Source organism: Geotrypetes seraphini, chromosome 4, assembly GCF_902459505.1.
Source record: "Geotrypetes seraphini chromosome 4, aGeoSer1.1, whole genome shotgun sequence".
Lineage (NCBI taxonomy): Eukaryota > Metazoa > Chordata > Amphibia > Gymnophiona > Dermophiidae > Geotrypetes > Geotrypetes seraphini.
In genome coordinates this window covers 260,703,801-260,724,007 of record NC_047087.1, presented here as the reverse complement: position 1 = coordinate 260,724,007, position 20,207 = coordinate 260,703,801, and the positions used below count along the sequence as shown (strand labels likewise).

The window sequence follows — 20,207 nt, the reverse complement described above, 5'->3', positions numbered from 1 at the left end:
GCAACAGGCCCTAGATCCGCCTTCTCGTCATATAGTGGTGACTCCTTTATTGAAGAAGTCTCTCAGCTGGTGGATGCTCTCGTCCAATCTTTCCAGAGGTTTGCAGTTTCACCATCTTCCTCATCAGAAAGTGCTCACAACAGATTCGTCCGAGTACGCCTGGGGAGTTCACGTAGATGGTCTCCGTACACAAGGGTTGTGGACGACCGCAGATCGTCGATGTCACATCAATCTGTTGGAACTCAGAGCGATTTTTCTTGCTCTCAAAGCTTTTCTTCACCTCCTTCACGACCAAGTAGTTCTGGTTCGGACAGACAATCAAGTAGCCATGTATTATGTCAACAAACAAGGCGGAACGGGATCTCATTCCCTTTGTCAGGAAGCTCTGAGGTTGTGGCATTGGGCGATTTCTCACAATATCCTCCTTCGCGCTGTCTATATTCAGGGTCAACAGAATTGTCTTGCAAACAAATTGAGTCGTCTGCTTCAACCTCACGAATGGACGCTTAACTCCCCCACACTTCGTCAAGTATTTCTTCGCTGGGGAACTCCTCGGGTGGACCTCTTTGCGTCATCCAACAACTTCAAACTACCTCTGTTTTGCTCCCGCATTTTCTCGCCTCTTTGTCTCGAGGCGGATGCTTTTCTTCTGGACTGGAAGGGTCAGTTTCTTTATGCCTTCCCTCCGTTCCCTCTGATTCTCAAAACTCTTGTCAAACTAAAGTCGGACCATGCCACGATGATTCTCATAGCGCCTTGGTGGCCCCGACAACCTTGGTTCTCTCTTCTTCTTCAACTCAGCATCAGGGAACTTCTTCTACTTCCGGTTTTTCCTTCTCTGCTCACTCAGAGTCAGGGGTCTTTACTTCATCCCAACCTGCAGTCTCTTCACTTGACGGCATGGTTCCTTTCTGCATAACAGATTCTTCTCAATTTTCTCAGTCTGTTCATGATGTTTTTCTAGCTTCCAGGAAACCATCCACTCATCAATGTTATGGCCAGAAGTGGACTAGATTTTCAACTTGGTGTTCCGGTCGTCGTCTTCAGCCGAAATCTTCCTCTTTGACTTCAGTTCTGGATTATTTGCTTCATTTATCTCAGTCAGGCCTTCAATCCACATCTATTAGAGTTCATCTTAGTGCGATTGCTGCTTTTCATCAACCTTTGGATGGGAAACCGCTCTCGGCGCATCCAAAATTCTTACCTAAAGTAGTATCAGATTTTCATATCAATCAATCTATTGTTCTACCGGTGTTTTTTCCTAAGCCGCATTCTCATCCCGGTGAGGCGTGTCTGCATACTTTGGACTGTAAACGTGCGTTGGCGTTTTACCTTCAACGTACTCAACCTCACAGAACATCTCCTCAACTTTTCATCTCTTTTGATCCGAATAGGTTGGGACGTCCTGTCTCTAAGCGTACCATCTCCAACTGGATGGCTGCTTGCATTTCTTTCTGCTATGCTCAGGCTGGTCTTCCTCTGCAGGGTCGAGTGACGGGCCACAAAGTTAGAGCTATGGCGGCATCTGTCGCTTTCCTCAGATCAACACCTATTGAGGAAATTTGCTAGGCTGCCACTTGGTCCTCGGTTCATACTTTCACCTCTCATTACTGTCTGGATACTTTATCCAGGAGGGATGGCCATTTTGGCCAATCTGTTTTGCAAAATCTTTTTTCGTAAATTGCCAACTTCCCTCCTCTCTTTTTATTTAGCTTGGAGGTCACCCATGTGTGGGAATATGCTGCCTGCTTGTCCTGGGATAAAGCACAGTTACTTACCGTAACAGTTGTTATCCAGAGACAGCAGGCAGATATTCCCACAACCCACCCACCTCCCCTGGTTGGCTTCTTAACTTGGTATCTGAACTGAGGATCCTCACAGGAGATGCGCCCCCTAGTTCGGGCGGGAAGGCACGCGCGCATGCGCGATGCAGCACTCGAAAGCTCGAGATCTTCAAGCAAGTTTGCTTTTGAGGCTGTCCGCTGCGGGGCTCCGTTGGTGACATCACCCATGTGTGGGAATATCTGCCTGCTGTCCCTGGATAACAACTGTTAACGGTAAGTAACTGTGCTTTCCAGCTCCTATTCCTCCTTCATCAGTGGAGTATAGTGCCCTCTTCAGTTTTTCCTTATGCAATCGAGCTGAGAAGGTGCACTCTAATCTGCTCTGTTCAGTTTTATTGTTTTCAGGTATTTTTTATCTACTTCATGTGGCTTAGGTGCTTATATGTAATGCAGTTAAGATTGGATTTTTAAAAAAATATTCCATTTTAAGTAGTATTTTCAGAAGAATTATTTCATAGCTCTATGTTTCTATTAATTTCTGTTCCTGTTTTACTCCTAGATACCAGTGTGCTAAGTTGCATGATAACACTGCATGTAAAATGGCATGTCTGCTATTATATGTAGTACTACTATCTTTATATCCACAATAAATTAAGTTCTAGAACTTTTCCTGACAACTTATTAATCTATTTATAATCTTGCTTTATTATGGCAAAATAAATAGGATATTCATGAAGCTGATTTGATAGATCCGTATATTAAACTAAAATGCACCATTAAATCAAAATGACATTCCCATTAAGAATCTCAAACCTCTTACTTTGTAATTAAATGCACTGTGGGCCATTGATTTTTCTCTTCTTTCATGTCATTCTCCATTCATATTGATACTGTTTTACTTGGGGAGCATCATGCGTTCCAATCTAAGTACTATTGGTTTTGAGGGTCTTTTAAGCGTGCTGTTTTTGCGTTGTTGGTTTTGTTTTTTTACATTCCTTCTTAGCAGTTCATCTGTTTCTGTCAAATATGCTATTTGCCACTGCTTCATTCTAGAAGGCTTTCAATTAGCAAATTGACATCCTATTTCACATATGAAACTCTATATTGTTCATGGTATCTAAATATTAGGGGCACATTAGTAAATATTGTTTAAACTTTGACATGTAGGCAGTTTGTGAATGACAAATGATAAAACCATTAAGAAAGTCATTAATAAATTGTAAGGATAGCCTATACTTCATGTAAAACATTGTAAGTATTTTTTGGAATTGTTGAAAATTTTGCACACTCTCCTAAACAAAACTAGGGGGTCCTTTTTACCAGGCTTTATGTGCTCTTATGCGGATCTTTCCTGCAAGCTAAGGCCACTTTTAATGCAGCTGATTTTTCCAATGAATGCCCATACGCTAATGTTACCATTAGCACACAAAAAATAGTAAACCCAAAAAGAAGAATGGAACAATGGTGACAAAATAATACCCTTCTTGGATAGTGTGAAAATAGGAGCCAATAATAATGATTTTGATTAGATACACCAAATTATTAATGGATGTAGGGAGAGTCCTCAGTCTACACAACTAAGCGCTGATGGACCAAAGCGTAAGTTGCCACTTTTTATACTAACAAAGGGTTAGATAGTATAACATCCCCAGACGCACTCCCTGCAGTGAAAGTTATAGTGCACAAACGTACATCAGTGTAAATCACTGTGAAAAATCTGAAAAAAAACCATTTTAAATTGGCTGCTGCTATTAAGCACAAATCAGCATAGTTCATATCAAGCCTATGATGAGAGAGAACAACAAGTTCAAACAGTACTTATCTTCATAGCTGTAATATAGTCTATTTGTTCCACTGATTTGTGCTTAATAGTAGCAGCCGTCAAACAAAGGAGGTTTTGCATGGTCTTTCTGGGAACCTTTCTACCCCTGCTAGAAAAAGGAGATTGGCTTTGCTGTACACTCACATATCCATCCTACCTGCTCACAGGAAGTATCTCCACTTCCATATAGGTCCCCAACACTTCCAGTACAAGGCTATAAGGGTGGAGGAAGGAAGACGCTGAGAATGGTAGAACCCTAAGGAGGAGGAGAGGGTAGCAAGGAAACGGACAAGAGAGGATAGATATTACAGAGGGTAGAAATTTGGTAATGGAGAGTACATTGAAGATGAAAGGGAATGGAGGGCTGAGAAAGGAATGAGATGAGGAATGGACGAAAAGATGGAAATTTGAAAGGTAGCTGAAAAGTGAAAAAGAGGCAGAAAAGAGCTAAAATAAAGGCCACGCCATGTTTAGTTTACACTCATAGAGTTCTTGATCAGTAAACTATGGAAACTGCAATCTTTTACAAAATTGCTAACTCAGAACAAAGGGTCTCTCTACTTCATCTCAACCTCTGCTCGTGAGCACTAACAGTGTTTTTTTTTTCCCGCTAAACAGGGAAATGCTTTCTGCTTCTAGCTGCAGTATCGGCTGCATTGAAGCATCTAAAAAACCTTCCACTCAGCACAGTTATCACTTCAAGTGGACACACTTCTTTTCCTGGTGTGCATTACATTCTCTGGACCCTGTCTCATGCCCATTTCTGTCCATCCTCGATTACGTTCTCCACCTCTCAAATTCTGATCTAAAACCCAATTTGGTTAGAGTACATCTCAGAGATATCAGTGCATTTCATTCCCACTTGGACAACAAACTGCTTTCTATACATCCATTAGTAGCCCATTTAATGTAAAGACTATTCTACACAAAATCACCTATCAAACCTCTTCCGGTTGCTTGGGATTTTAACGTGGTTCTCTCTGCTCTTATTGGACCACTTACATCTTGCTTTCTCAAACTGCTCACTTGGAAAGTCATTTTCCTCATAGCTGTCATGTCTGCACACTGGGTGAGTGAACTTCAAGACCTTGCATTGGAGCCTCCCTTTACAAGATTCTAGTATGACAGGGTAGCCCTTCGAGAACATCCAAAATCCTTCCCTAAAGTAATTTCAGAATTCTACATAACATAACGTAAAATCGGATTTCTAGACCGCATAACCATAGAGTTCTATGCAGTTTACAAAAGATTAAGTTAAATTAACATAATTGAATGAACTCGACAGAATAGAATTCTAATTATCTAAAAATTTATTCAATAGCAGAGTTTTTAATTGCCTTCTAAAATGTAAATAGGAATAGAAAGTCGATAACAAATGCCAAAAGTCTTTATCATAAAGAGCCGCCTGAAAAGAAAGGGTGCGGTCATGATATTTTTAAAATTTGCAGCCCTTAACAGACCAGTCCATCATATTGCCTGTTTTCTTTTCCAAAACCACATTTTCATCCTGAAGAAGCAGCCCTTCACACCTTAGACTGTAAATGTGCTCTGGCATACTACCTGCACAGCATTAAGCCAATAGAGAATGCTCCCAGTTCTTTCTTGTCTTTGATCGTAATAGGCAAGTGTTCCTGTATCCAAATGAACCATCTCCACTTGGCTAGCAGACTGTATCTCCTTTGCATTTATTCAAGCTGAGCTGACACTACAAGACCATGTGACAGCCCAAACTGTACTGGCTATGGCTGCCTCATTGGCTCATTTTTGTCTGCATCTGTTGGAGAAATCTGCAAAGCAGCTACCTGGTCCGCAATCCATACATTTACTTCTCACTACTGTTTAGAACACAACTCCAGAAGAGACAGTCAGTTTAGGTAAGCAGTTCTGCAAAATCTAGTATCTACTTAAAGCGAACTTTCCTTCCAATCCTATAGGGCAGTGTATCGCAAACTGTGCCGCGCAAGATTCCAGGTGTGCCACAAGACTCCGGGGAAGCGGAGAGGTGCCAGCATTGGCTTACTGCTACAGGAGGTGCCTTTCATGGCGAGAGGCACATCCTGTAGGCAGTCAGCCGGCACCAGTGCTTCTCCTCCTCTTCATGCCTCTTCTCTTCATGCATCCCCCTCCCCACCCACACACACTGGTGGCTAAGGGCCCTGTCTGGGGGGCCTTCGCACATGTGTGGATGTCGATGTGATTTTTGTCATGCATGCTTGTGACATCATCGTGTCAATGTGTGTGCACTTCCACATGCGCTAGAGCTGCGGCCAACATTTGTGAGGCCTTTCTATAGGGTTTCGCCATGCTCCTGCATATTCAATGTTAACCTGTTCCAGAGACATGATTCTGGCAGCTTGGGAGTCCCATATATGAGAATATTATGCCTGCTTGTCTTCAGAGAAAGCAAAGACACTTACCTGTAACAGGTGTTCTCCGAGGGCAGCAGGCATAAATTCTGACAATTCACCCCCCTCCCCTAATTGCCTTCTTAGCTTTGTTACTGAATTGCAGGTCCAATGATCCAACGTCAGTCAGGAAGGCACTAGAGTGCACATGGTATGGGCACTGCCTAAAGATTTTAAGTGAGAGTACACTTGGTAATATCTGTACTAGGTACCATGGATAATATCACCAATGTGAGAATATGCCTGCTGTCTTGGAGAACACCTGCTACATGTAAGTATCTTTGCTTTTCCTGTTTGTGTAATCTTATAAAATACGCTACACATATTTTATAAGATTGCACAAACAGAAAAAGGCAAGCTTCAAGAAGATTATATGGGGGAGATGCATGAAGTCATACACATAAATGCTTTGCTGTTTACTTGAATAAGTGTCTCATTTTGTAATGGGATAGATTATGCCTTTATATTGAGCTGCTTTGCTTCCCAGTCTTGAAAATTGACTAAGGTGTGCATGTTATGCTTGAAAATTAAATTGGTTTTGTACACACTTGAAATTATACATGTGTCTCTGCAGTTAGGGTACACTGCTAAAAATTATATTCCTTTATAATTCAAGCAAATTAGAAATATACAGATTAGCATACCTTTCTGAATAACTGAGAAATTGGGTAGACTTGGATGTATTACATTTTCATAATAGTCAGATTTTGAGTTTTCTTTAGTAAAGAGGGGTACACAGGAAAAAAAAATTAAAGTTTATTTCCAGAAGTACCATTTTTTTAAAAAAGATCACTGAATATATGTACATCCATTTTCTATATCAATTATGGCCTTATACACATTCCATCAAATTTATAAAATTTGAAGAAGACAGTATTGTTACTCTTAAATATTAATTAAATATTAATTAAAGAAAGTGACTTACATTAATCAGAATCTAGTAAGTAACAAAACTTTTCACAAAGGTTTTGATTTTCTTTCATAGAACTGAAACGCCCATATGTTAAACGCATGATGAATTTTAGTACATTAAGTAAATGATATTGTCATTGTCATGCCACTTATGTACAAGAGTAAACTGCACAGATGGTCTACATGTATAGACAATTAAAAGCAGTGACTAAAAGGCCATCAGTTTATACTCAATTTACTTCAAGTTTTACGCTTTGTTCCTTTTCCTATTTTCTTCTTTATCAGGGGAAAGTTGCACAAACTGCCTGTATGTCAGCCTGCAAACATCTGTCTACATCTCTCATGCAGATGCTACTGGATAGTGAGTTGAAACAGATAAGCATGGGAGCCATCCAGCAGTTTAACTTAGATGTCATACAGTGTGAATGTAAGTATGGCTTTGGAAATATTTGGTAAAACAAACATCTTTCTTTGCTCTGTAGAAATTTTATGAATGTTAGATGTTTTTATGCTTGGAACTGGAGCAAATAAAGGAACAGCTAATTGGTTTTTAATTGTATCACATATTAAGAGTATATAGCTATAAGGCTCCGGAACCTGTGTCAGCTGACTTCTACTGTCGCATATGCCAGGAATGAGTTTTACGGTCGTGTGTCCGCCAGGACTCCTGCCTTCTCTCCACACCCCTGGACCAGCAGCGGCAACTCTGTGTGCTTTTAACTTTGGCACACAGCTGCCACTAGCAGTAGTTTAGCCACGGTTTCATCAGGCAGTCTTGAGGCCGTTGCTAGGCCAGCCCGCATTGCATCATCGAAGCGGGCCAGCCTAGCAAAGGCCCCGAGGCTGCCTGTTAACAGTTAAAGGAAAGATTTATAAACTATAAAGAGTTTTACATCATGCAAAATTGTCATTTCTTTAATAAGACATTAACTATTTTTTTCTGCGGCCCTCCAAGTACCTACAAATCCAAAATGTGGCCCTGCAAAGGATTTGAGTTTGAGACCATTGCTCTAAAGTCTACAGCCATAGATTAAGGACACTGTGAGACTAATGTTACTTTAAAAAATTTAAAAAAAAACTATAAAAAGTGTCTAGCTGAAATTGGAGAGCCTCTGCTAAAGAAAAGCCATATGATGTGCTGCATAGCATTTGCAAAGAAACACTTAGGAGACACTGCATGCACATGGAGAAAGTTTTGTGATTTGATGAGATCAAAAGTGTAACATGTTTATCTCAATCACAACCCATCAACTCTCTACAGTAAAGCGTGGTGGTGGAAGCATCATATATTTTAAAGCAGTAGGGGATCAGGGTGGCTTGTTGAGATTAAGGGAAAGATGGATGGTGTAGAATACAAGCAAATCCTGAAGGAAATTCTGTTCTAGTCTGCCTTAGAGCTAGGCTTAGGGAAAAGATTTTTCTTTCAGCAGGATAATGACTCTAAAGATAAAGTGAACGCAATAGCGGAGTTGCTGAACAAGAAGAAAGTCTAAATAAATGTCCTTGAGTGAACCAGCCAAAGCCGAGACCTGAATCCAATAGGAAGTATGTGGAAAGACTTGAAGACTCTAGTCCACAGATGATTCCCCAGTCAATTTGAAAGAGTAGAAGCTATTTTTCTAAGGAGAACTGACACAAACTTTACACAATTTTGCTGTAGACACTTTTCCAATAAGCCGTTTATGTGAGGGGACTAGCAAATATGTTTCAGACAGGACTATGGTCTTTAATATTGCTTATGTATATGTTGTCTATTCTTTCCTTTCTTTCAATTGTGCAGATTATAATTAGCTCTTTTGAAAAACTATAAGTAGTTTGACTTTATTGAAAATTCAAGGCATCTCGTACAAAGAGAAATATAAAAAATAATAGAGAATTTTTAGCATATTTGTATCAATAAGTGAGTTTAACATACTGAATAGTGGGATGCTGATATTTTGATTGTGAAGATATAATGTAACTTTTTCCCCTTTCTCCCTAAACTCATGTATGTATCATTTGTATCTTGTATTTTTGAATTATCTTGTAAGTTTCTTATATTAAAATTGTAACATGTACATCGCCTAGAATTAATAATAGGCGATTCATCAAAAACTGAATAAACTTGAAACTTGATAATAATAATAATAACTTTATTCTTCTACACCGCCATAATCTTGCGACTTCTAGGCGGTTCACATTGAAGAGAGCTGGACAATCAGCGAGTTACAATATGCAGATAGTCAGTGGAATTATAGTGTACAGAATCTTTAAAAAAAAAAATGTAGCGAAATTACAATATACAGTTTGTTAAGAATTTCAGAGTGGGCATATTGGGAAAGAGAAATGAAAAAAGTGTTCGGTGAATTTCTGATTAGGTGAGATATCTGTCGAATAAGGCAGTTTTTATGACTTTTCTAAATGCGTTGTAGGTCAGTCTAACTTTATTAATGTAGTTGTCTAGCCAATGTTGTTGTTTGTTTGCTTGGTACATGAAAGTTCTATCCAGAAAGGTTTTGTATTTACAACTGGTAATGCTTAGGTATGCAAAAAGATAGCAGTTTCTGGTTTGTCTTATAGGGCTGTAGAATACAGGGCTGTGGAGTCGGTAGATAAATGTTCCGACTCCGACTCCTCAGTTTTTTGTACTTCAGACTCCGACTCCAGGTACCCGAAATTTCCTCCGACTCAGACTCCTCGACTCAGACTCCGACTCCACAGCACTGGTTAATTTTCAGATCGTTAAAATGGAATGTCAAGTTGAGAGAAATGAGCATTTTCGACACCACCTTCTTTTTGTTTTTAATCAAGGTTCTAAGGCCGCAGAAGCTGCTCGCAACATTTGTGCTGTGTATATAGTGGGTGCTATAGCTGAAAGAATCGCTCGTGATTGGTATGCCAAGTTCAAAAATGGAGTCGGTAGATAAATGTTCCGACTCCGACTCCTCAGTTTTTTGTACTTCTGACTCCGACTCCGACTCCAGGTACCCAAAATTTCCTCCGACTCCGACTCCACAGCCCTGGTAGAATACGAAGTGAGATAGCAAGTATGTAGGAACTAGTCCCCAAACTAGCTTGAAACATATGCAGGAGAACTTGAAAATTATTCGTGCCTCGACTGGCAGCCAGTGCAGCAGTTTGTAGTAGGGGGTGACATGGTCGCTCTTTCTTCAATCCAAATATCAAGCGGACCGCTGTGTTTTGAACAATGATGTGTGTTCATGTTTATAGTGTCTAATTTGGATATAAAATTTCATGTTTGTTTTTATCCTTATGTTTTATATTGTACATCATTTTGAGATGATTTAGATAAGCAATTAGATAATTTATGAAACCCCCCTTTTATAAAACTTCACTAGTATTTTTTAGCACCAGCCACAGCGATAACAGCTCTGATAGGAATTCTATGAGCATCAGAGCTGTTACCACTGCAACCAGCGATAAAAACACTAGCGCAGTTTTGTATAAGGGGGATAAATAAATTCATGAGCTGCTTTTGTTTAAAATAGCAAAAAAAAACAAGGCTACATTCAAAGTGATATATGCAGATAAATAGCATTTTACTCATCAGATGAAGATTTCCCTCATTCAGTGGAGTTGAAAGTTCCTGCATTCTTCCTCATTATGCCTCTTTTAATTTAAGTTAAGAGGTGGTGGCCCAGGATTGTGTTTAATTTGGTAGAAGAATGCTTTATCATCTATTTGCATGTTCTTTTCCTGCAAAAATCTACTTGCAGATAAGAGAGATGCAAACGATTGTGTGTACTTTGTATCCACAGCAGTTTTCAAATCAAAGGTATATTTTCATTTTGAGATTGGTAGAAAACCCACAGGTAAAACATATTCACAGTCTCTGTCTCAATGTGAACGGATTGAAAATTGCCTTGTATTTTTTTGCAACCTTCCTTTTAAGAAAGATAGTCCTCTAATGAACAGATATGCAAATTTATCTTTTATCAGTCTAGTTTTAATGAGCTTTGTTTTCTTAATTTAAACAAGTCAACTTCATAAAATTAATTTTTTAAAATTTAATTTTTACTGCAGTGTTTGCCAGTTCTGACCCTGTGCCAGGATTCCAAGGGGACACTTTGCAGTTAGCATTCATCGACCTTAGACAAGTAAGATATTTAACTATTTTCTTTTATTCTTTCTCTTTTCCCAAATCATTTCCTTTGCATCCATTTCCCATTTTGCTGAGGAATGATGTTGAAGCCAGTATTTCATTTTAAATGTCTGCAAAACCTTTTTGTTCCCTTATATTCAGAAAGTAACAGTGCTATCCATTTAGAAATGGATACCATTTTCTGTTATGCATCAAATAGAAAATTTGTTAAAGTAGTATTCTATTTTTACCTTTAAGTTCGGTGTTATCTGTACATACCTGTTCTCTCCCACCCCCCAAAAAAACCCACAAAACTTTAGAACACCACATCATTCAGCCTTAGCCACTGTTTTCCTCTGCTGTGTGGGAATCCTTTAACTGCATTTCTGTCAGAGGGCGGTGCTGTTTCAGTATCATATTTTCAATAGCGAGGGACAGGCTACAGGACTCTAGACCTGTCTCTCTCGTGATTGAAAATACAATATTGAAGCACCATCTCACACTGTGCAGTTGGAGGACTTTCAACTAGAGGGAACATTGTCCTTAATCTCTACTGCTTACATCAACCATCCTTGAAATACAAGAGCCATTGATCCTAGGCTTAAGGGCTAGAAAGATCATGCCATCAGACCAGGGTATCTCATTAAAATCCTTCCCCTGTCTTTTTTTCTTCCAAATGTGACAACAGAATTCCAAGTTTCTCCAGAATGCCCTCCTACCATTCCCTGAAAGTGAAAGTCCCTCAATCATGTTAACTTAGGTACCTGTTAGTAACTTGATTTGGAGCTACTAGTGGCAGGAGGAAAACCCAATCTTCTGTCAAAGTTCTGGGCTAGAGGGCCCAAAGGCCTTGCTGCATTTGGGGGATTATAGTGTAGAGACTGCAGACCTGCTGTCAATTTCAACAGGTTGGAGAAGGATACTAGAGAATCCATGAAATATTTCTTTTATGATAAGGGAATATCAAGGCCTGGAGGCCAAGCTTAATGTTTTAGGAACAGTGAAATTAAAGTTTCAGTCTAGGAAACCATGGTTACTACTAAGTGCTAAGTTAGCCATTTTGTCTAAGGTATAGGTGAATTTGTAGTGTTAGTTGACCATTTTGTCCTAAGGTTAGGGATTTTCAGGATCCAGTTTATGTCACTATGGGATTTCCTTTCCTCCTTTTTAGGTAAAAGGTCTCTAGCTCATTCAGAGGCCAATGCAGAAAGTGACCACAAGACTAAACAGGTACTGCTAATTTGCGTGGAATACATGGCTGCACATTGCATTAAAATGAATGCATATGAGCCCATTAAGTATTCCACAGCAATGCAGAGAAGTAAACAGTGGCTTTTAATGCACAGTTTTCACCAGAATTTTGTTGCCAGGTCCAGGGCATCCTAGCCCTCCTGACTCCTCCCTCCCACCCCAATAGCTTTCTGCATCCCTCTCCCAGAGCCAACCAGTCTCCTTCTCCTCACCACCATCCCATCACCTGATATTAAAAAAAAAACTTTATTTGGTGTCTAGCAGCACCCCTCCCCAGCCCCCTAGTTTCAGAAAGAGCTCTGTGGCATCTAGTTGGTCTCCTCCATTCCCCTGTTCAACCCCCTTTCCTAATTTGAAAAAATTCAAATCCTTGGTGTGTAATGACATTCTTCAGCTTTGACCTCTCCTCCAGTCCCTTCCCCCAATACATCAGGTGTGGGTCTGTTGCCATTTTCAGACCCTGTCCCTACCTGTCGCACAAAAAAATAAAGCCTCTCTCTTTCCTTTCCCCAGATTGGCTGCTATCTTACCGACCTGCTGCTGCTGCTAACGCCGACAGGAAGTCTTCTTTCCGACGTCAATTCAGACGTCGGAGAGGACGTTCTGGGCCAGCCAATCGCTGGGGGCACTAAAGACATGAGAAGGATGCACTGGGGGCACTAAAGACAGGAAGGGGCACTAAGGACATGGGAAGGAGGCACTGAGGGCACTAAAGACATGGAAAGGATGCATTGGGGGCACTAAAGACAGGAAGGGGCACTAAGGACATGGGAAGGAGACACGGGGGGCACTAAGGACATAGGAAGGAAAGAGGGAGGGAATAGAAAGGGACAATTCTTGGGCCTGAGTGCAGAAAGAAAGAAATGAAAGAAAGGATACACAGACAGAAGGAAACGCAACCAGAGACTCATGAAATCACCAGACAGCAAAAATGATTTTATTTTCAATTTAGTGATCAAAACGTGTCAGTTTTGAGAATTTATATCTGCTGTCTATATTTTGCACTATATTTGTCTATTTTTCTATAGTTACTGAGGTGACCGAGCTCGTGGAGATGGGGAGGAAACGGGGTTTTTAAATTTTAGTCCTAGTAGTTTGCCGGTCCACAAAATAATTATTTTATTTCTGCCGGTCCACGGGTGTAAAAAGGTTGGAAAACACTGATTTAAGGTACTGGGGGGCATGTGGGGGTATGGGAGGATGATTTAAGGTACTGGGGAAGCACGTGGTTGTATGGGGAGATGATTTAAGGTACTGGGGCGGCCTGCCTGCCACTAGACCTGCCTGCCTGTCACTAGGCCTATCTGCTCTGTGCCTTGCCCTGGCCTACCACTAGACCACCAGAGGGGGGGAAGGGTGCATAGCCTAGCAGGGAGAATTTAGTTCAGAATGGTTTTTTTCTTGTTTTCCTCCTCTAAATCTAGGGTGCGTCTTATGGTCAGGTGCGTCTTATGGAGCAAAAAATATGGTACATTAAAAGGTGTTTACATGATATCTGAATACATGGTTTTTCTTGGGAATCTGTGAGATCTGAAATGGGACTTGTCTTTTTTTAATCATTTTTTTGTTGTTGCTTTTGGGGGTTAAGAATTAAAATAATTTATTTTTAAATGGTTTTAATAACTTTTTAACTTGTATCTGTTTTATTATATGTTATATGTTTTGTACTCCAGTGCTTTGTTTGGGAGTGTCAGAATGTTAAGTAAGTGAAACTCAATCAAAACTTTTTAGATGGACTTAATACTTAAAATAATATAAACAGAGCTAATCTGTTATGAAAATGGTTTCATTCTGAGAACTACCAAGCACAAAACGAAGTTGGTGCATGAGCTTGCTACATCCATTGCCACAATCAAATATAATAGTTGAGAAGTAAGAAATTTTTTGGACGCACATATTGAATACAGGCCATTGTGATAAGCTGCACTTTCCTTAACTTAGCTGACTATCCTCTGTGTACCTTATTTTCTGGATTCTGGATTGTTCAGTCCATTTTCTCACACTTTGTCAGACAGGTGCTGCTGGCTTTGATATAGAAGGGTTCATTAACATAGAAACATAGAAAAATGAAGGCATATAAAGATCACAAGCCTATCTAGTCTTCTTAACTATGTCATTTCATGTCTTCAGGAGAGAATTGAATGGAAATTCATGAAGCTAGCTTTCTGTGGCATTTCTGGTAGTATTTGATATATATACTGATTTCGGTAGAAGGCAGAGCTACTGTCATTCCTGAAATACATTTAACTGTCATCTTACAAATAAACAGACTGGTGAATGTTGACCTTCTATTCTCTACTTTGACTTTGTGAGTCATTATTTGTTCACTTGTTTTCTTTTTATTAGACACTTTTGACAAATTCCTTCGAAATGAGCATTATCTTCCTTTTTGCCACCTTTTTACATTTAAAATAATATTACTTACCTTCAAAATAGAGACTTCAGATCAACCACCTTATCTATCCCATTTCATAACACCATATTCCCCACTGCGCACTTGCCGTTCATTCATGTACCCACATAGTAGATGACAGCAGATAAAGACCCGAAAGGTCCATCCAGTCTGCCCAACCTGATTCAATTTAAATTTTTTGTTTTTTCTTCTTAGCTATTTCTGGGCAAGAATCCAAAGCTTTACCCTGTACTGTGCTTGGGTTCCAACTGCCGAAATTTCTGTTAAGACTTACTCTAGCCTATCTACACCCTCCCAGCCATTGAAGCCCTCCCCAGCCCATCCTCCACCAAACGGCCATATACAGACACAGACCGTGCAAGTCTGCCCAGTACTGGCCTTAGTTCAATATTTAATATTATTTTCTGATTCTAGATCCTTTGTGTTCATCCCACGCTTCTTTGAACTCAGTCACAGTTTTACTCTCCACCACCTCTCTCGGGAGCGCATTCCAGGCATCCACCACCCTCTCCGTAAAGTAGAATTTCCTAACATTGCCTTTGAATCTACCACCCCTCAACCTCAAATTATGTTTTCTGGTTTTACCATTTTCCTTTCTCTGAAAAAGATTTTGTTCTACGTTAATACCCTTCAAGTATTTGAACGTCTGAATCATATCTCCCCTGTCTCTCCTTTCCTCTAGGGTATACATATTCAGGGCTTCCAGTCTCTCCTCATACGTCTTCTGGCGCAAGCCTCCTATCATTTTCGTCGCCCTCCCCTGGACCGCCTCAAGTCTTCTTACGTCCTTTGCCAGATACGGTCTCCAAAATTGAACACAATACTCCAAGTGGGGCCTCACCAATGACCTATACAGGGGCATCAACACCTTCTTCCTTCTACCAACTACGCCTCTCTTTATACAGCCCAGCATCCTTCTGGCAGCAGCCACTCCTTGTCACACTGTTTTTTCACCTTTAGATCTTCGGACACTATCACCCCAAGGTCCCTCTCCCCGTCCGTGCATATCAGCTTCTCTCCTCCCAGCATATACGGTTCCTTCCTATTATTAATCCCCAAATGCATTACTCTGCATTTCTTTGCATTGAATTTTAGTTGCCAGGCATTAGACCATTCCTCTAACTTTTGCAGATCCTTTTTCATATTTTCCACTCCCTCTTCGGTGTCTACTCTGTTACAAATCTTGGTATCATCTGCAAAAAGGCACACTTTTCCTTCTATCCCTTCAGCAATGTCACTCACAAACATATTGAACAGGATTGGCCCCAGCACTGATCCTTGAGGGACTCCACTATTCACCTTTCCTTCCTTCGAGTGACTTCCATTAACCACCACCCTGTCCGACATCTGTCCGACAGCCAGTTTCTGACCCAGTTCACCACTTTGGGTCCTAACTTCAGCCCTTCAAGTTTGTTCAACAGCCTCCTATGAGGAACTGTATCAAAGGCTTTGCTGAAATCCAAGTAAATTACATCTAGCATATGTCCTCGATCCAGCTCTCTGGTCACCCAATCAAAAAATTCAATCAGGTTCGTTTGGCATGATTTACCTTTTGTAAAGCCATGTTGCCTCGGATCCTGTAACCCATTAGATTCAAGGAAGTACACTATCCTTTCTTTCAGCAAAACTTCCATTATTTTTCCAACAACTGAAGTGAGGCTCACCAGCCTGTAGTTTCCTGCTTCATCCCTGTGACCACTTTTATGAATAGGGACCACATCCGCTCTCCTCCATTCCCCAGGAATCACTCCCGTCTCCAGAGATTTGTTGAACAAGTCTTTAATAGGACTCACCAGAACCTCTCTGAGCTCCCTTAGTATCCTGTCAAATCTCTTTCGATACCATTTGTTCAAGTGTTAATGGTCTGCAACTTTAGAATTCATTATATCCCTATTTGCGCCACAAATTAAACCTGGATAGATTTAAATCTGCTATGAAATCCTTTCTATTTAAAGATGCCTTTGGGCCAGTCTGTCTTTGACCTGCTTTTTCATCAGGGCTTATCAGTGTGGGTTCTGTGCTGCTCACTGCAACTAGTACAAAACACTGCACTTAGGCTTCTCTATCATCGCTCAAAATTTGACCATATTACTCTGCTTCTCAAAACTGAGCACATGCTTCCTATTTCCTTCAGGATACTTTATAAATATAACCTATGTACTTTTTAGATCCTGGATTCTGGTTCTCCATTTTTATTTTCTCATCTGATTCCATACTCTCCTAAAAGGGAGCTGCATTCCTCCAATCAACCCTTACTGACCATCCCATCAATTAGGCAGCTTTTTCTAGACATTTACAGAGATTCTAGTTTCTCTGTAATAGCCCCAAAGCTCTGGAACTCCCTTCTGCTATATCTGTGCACAAAAAAATCTCTTAAATCATTTAAAAATCAAAATATATAAAAAAAAATTGGAAGTGCTGGAAAATTTGTCTTAAGAAGGTGGTGGATACATGGAATGTGCTTCCAGAGGCCATGGTAGGCAGGAGCACTGTACAGGGCTTCAAAGAAGGTTTGGATAGGTTCCTAGAGGACAAAGGGATTGAGGGGTATAGATAGGTGTAGATATGGGTTGTAGGGATAGGAGTAGAGGTAAGTTACAGGAATAGGAGTAGAGATAGGTTATAGAGCTAGTCAGGGACCACTGCTCAGGCAATGGGCCTGATGAGCCGCCGCGCGAGCAGACCACTGGGCGAGATGGACCTCTGGTCTGCCTCAGCGGAGGCAACTTCTTATGTTCTTATACATTTCCCAAGGCAGACAAGGTAAATGTGCAGAAAGAATATTTGATGGAAATTTGGGAAATCTTTGCAGATTCTCTTCCCGAAGTAACTGAGGATATTTATATTCCTGATACTTAATAAAAAAAAGAGATAATTATCCTCTTGAAGAGAGAGAACGGTCTGCTGATAGTTTAAATACATCCTCGGTAGCATTGTTATGTTTGTTGGTTGTATTATAATATGTTTATTGTAATATGTTGTTTTGTTTTCTCATTGTAATATGTGTTGTATGCAAAAGTTGTCATTTATTTCTTATTTGGATGTTTTATTATACTCTGCATAGAATTGCAGGATATGCGGAATATAAATTTTTAAAATAATAAAATAATTTTTTGACTTTGATAATGCTCATTGTGCTCTTTTCTTAGTGTTTTTCATTTTTGATACATTTCCTTAGTGTTTTTCACTTTGGTACAACATTTGTATTGGAAGTTGCCAGAGATGATAATCAGGTTATTCTTTAAAAATAGGAACTGTCCCTTCCAGCGCCAACAAGTCTGGGCTTTTCTGGACAAAACAACATCTACTCAAAAAAGGTGGTGGCCGGTTATACTGCTGAAACCTAGTCACCCAGATTGTGGCCTGTATTCTTTTGAGATTTCCCTGTAAATATAACATGTGATATAACATTGTCAAGTATATTTTTTGAACCATCACAATTAGTTACATTCTTGAATTACAAGAATGTTATTTCATCCTCTGTAATTATCCTACACAGGTGATATTGGTGAAGGTTTGTTCTAGATCGGTGGTCCCCAACCCTGTCCTGGAGGACCACCAGCCAGTCGGGTTTTCAGGATAGCCCTAATGAATGTGCATGAGTAAAATTTGTACATAATGAAGGTGACAGGCATGCAAATTTACCCCATGCATATTCATTAGGGCTATCCTGAAAACCCGACTGGCTAGTGGTCCTCCAGGACAGTGTTGGGGACCACTGTTCTAGATGTTACCTTACTTTATAGAAGTTAGAAACTTTGAGTAATCTGCTTTCTACAGTGGTGTAGTAAGGGGAGAGGGGTGCGAGGGGGCAGTAAGCTCAGGGCGCTATGTTGGCGGGGCACTAGAGCCCCTTCTCCTCTATGCCCCCAGCATCTTCCCATTCCTCCCCTCCACACGCGCGCCCCTTCCCTTCCCTCATACCTCTAGTTGTTCGCAGTGATCAACAATATACTCTTCATGATCCCGTTGGCTCTTTCCACTGACGTCACATCCGGGTGCTGCACATAGGAAGTAGTATCAGAAGGAGAGCCAACAGGGTCGCGAGGAGCACATTGTTGATTGCCACAAGCAACAACTTAAACTAGAGGTATGGAAGAAGTGGACTGCATGCGGGATCGGGGAAAGCAAGGGGGGGGTACCACTGCCCCAGGCTCCTTTCACTCTCGCTACGCCACTGGCTTTTTGTATTAGGCTTTTTTGTTTAAAATATTACCCCAGTTTTCCTTCATTTGATAGACTTTTTATTTAGGGCTAGTCAATTTTGTTTCCCGTTATTAATTTTTTTTCTTTTCCTTTTCCTTGTATAGGACTGGATTTTATTGTCCTTAATTTAGCCCTAATATTTTTTTTCAAGTGGTATTTCACTTGTTAAATATTAAAATGCCAAAAATTTAACACAGAGTTTCAATATTTTCTTCTTACATTGGTCTCACAGTTTTTGAAAGATGGGGCTCTTACATTTTTGATAATGAAAGCTGTGGAATCTGTTTGGAAACTAGGGGTAGCTTACAGAGAAAACAAAAAAAAGGCCCATATTCTATAAATGGCGTCTTAAGTTAGGCACTGGTAGTTGCTCTACCGGTGCCTAACTTAAGTGGAAAATGCTGTTTAAAAATGATATTAGCATTTTTTTTAAATGTAGGCACCTGCATCGCAGTTACTGTGATGTGTTATAATGCTTAACCCTGCTGTAGGCGTGGCTAACGCTGGCAGTGGTATTAGGGGCTCCTTTTATTAAACTGTGCTAGCAGTTTTAGCGCACGCACGCTAGACGCTAATGCCACCATTGAGCTGGCGTTAGTTTTTACGTGTAGCGCTGGGGCAACATGCACTAATCTGCAGCGTGCGCTAAAAACGCTAGTGTACCTTAGTAAAAGGAGCCCTCGGTATTGTAAAGCGCCTCCTTAGTCATGATTCACATGAAAGGTAGGCACTAGAAATGTAGGCCCTGAAAACCCTGGCCTACATTTCCGGCACCTGACTTTCATAAAGCTGTGATTCTATAAACGGTGCCATTGCATGGTTGACATGCGGTCAGAGGCCATTTTTAGGCAGATGACGACAGCACCATTTATAGAATCCGGGCCAAAGTGTTTTAGGCTATACTGTCTACTAGACAAATATACGATCAAGCTTTACATCGTTAAAATTAAGAATCTACCAAAGAATACAGTATGTAATTATTCTTTTCTGCTTTAACCCTACAGTACTATGTATTAAAAGATATAATAATAATTCACATTGTTTTACTTTGGACCTATAGTTTTGGAATTAGTTAAGGGCCTCTTTTACAAAGCTGTAGTAGTGAGTCCCATTGCATCAAATGTGATGCAGTCCATGAGCTGTGTCACATTTGCCGTGTGAGAATCGCTACCACAGCTTTGTAAAAAGGGCCCTAAATACTTGCAAATTGCAAACAGTTTAGATAGTTGTCTATTGTTTAAACCTTAAACTTCCTTAAAGTAAACTGTGTACAAAAGATAATAGGAGCGAAGACATGCCAGGAGAAATTAAAAAATTCTAAAGTTTTTATTGG

General features: G+C 40.3%; 1 protein-coding gene across 6 annotated transcripts in view; it reads left to right on the top strand.

Moving 5' to 3' along the window:
- EXOC6 (exocyst complex component 6) overlaps positions 1-20,207 on the top strand; it is a 254,284-nt gene that overhangs the window by 189,910 nt on the left and 44,167 nt on the right. For all 6 annotated transcript variants that reach the window (XM_033941888.1, XM_033941883.1, XM_033941884.1 and 3 more), the window contains 2 exons: positions 7,209-7,350; positions 10,947-11,020. In XM_033941888.1, coding sequence (XP_033797779.1) covers positions 7,209-7,350; positions 10,947-11,020 — 216 coding nt within the window. The remainder of the gene's footprint in view (positions 1-7,208; positions 7,351-10,946; positions 11,021-20,207) is intronic.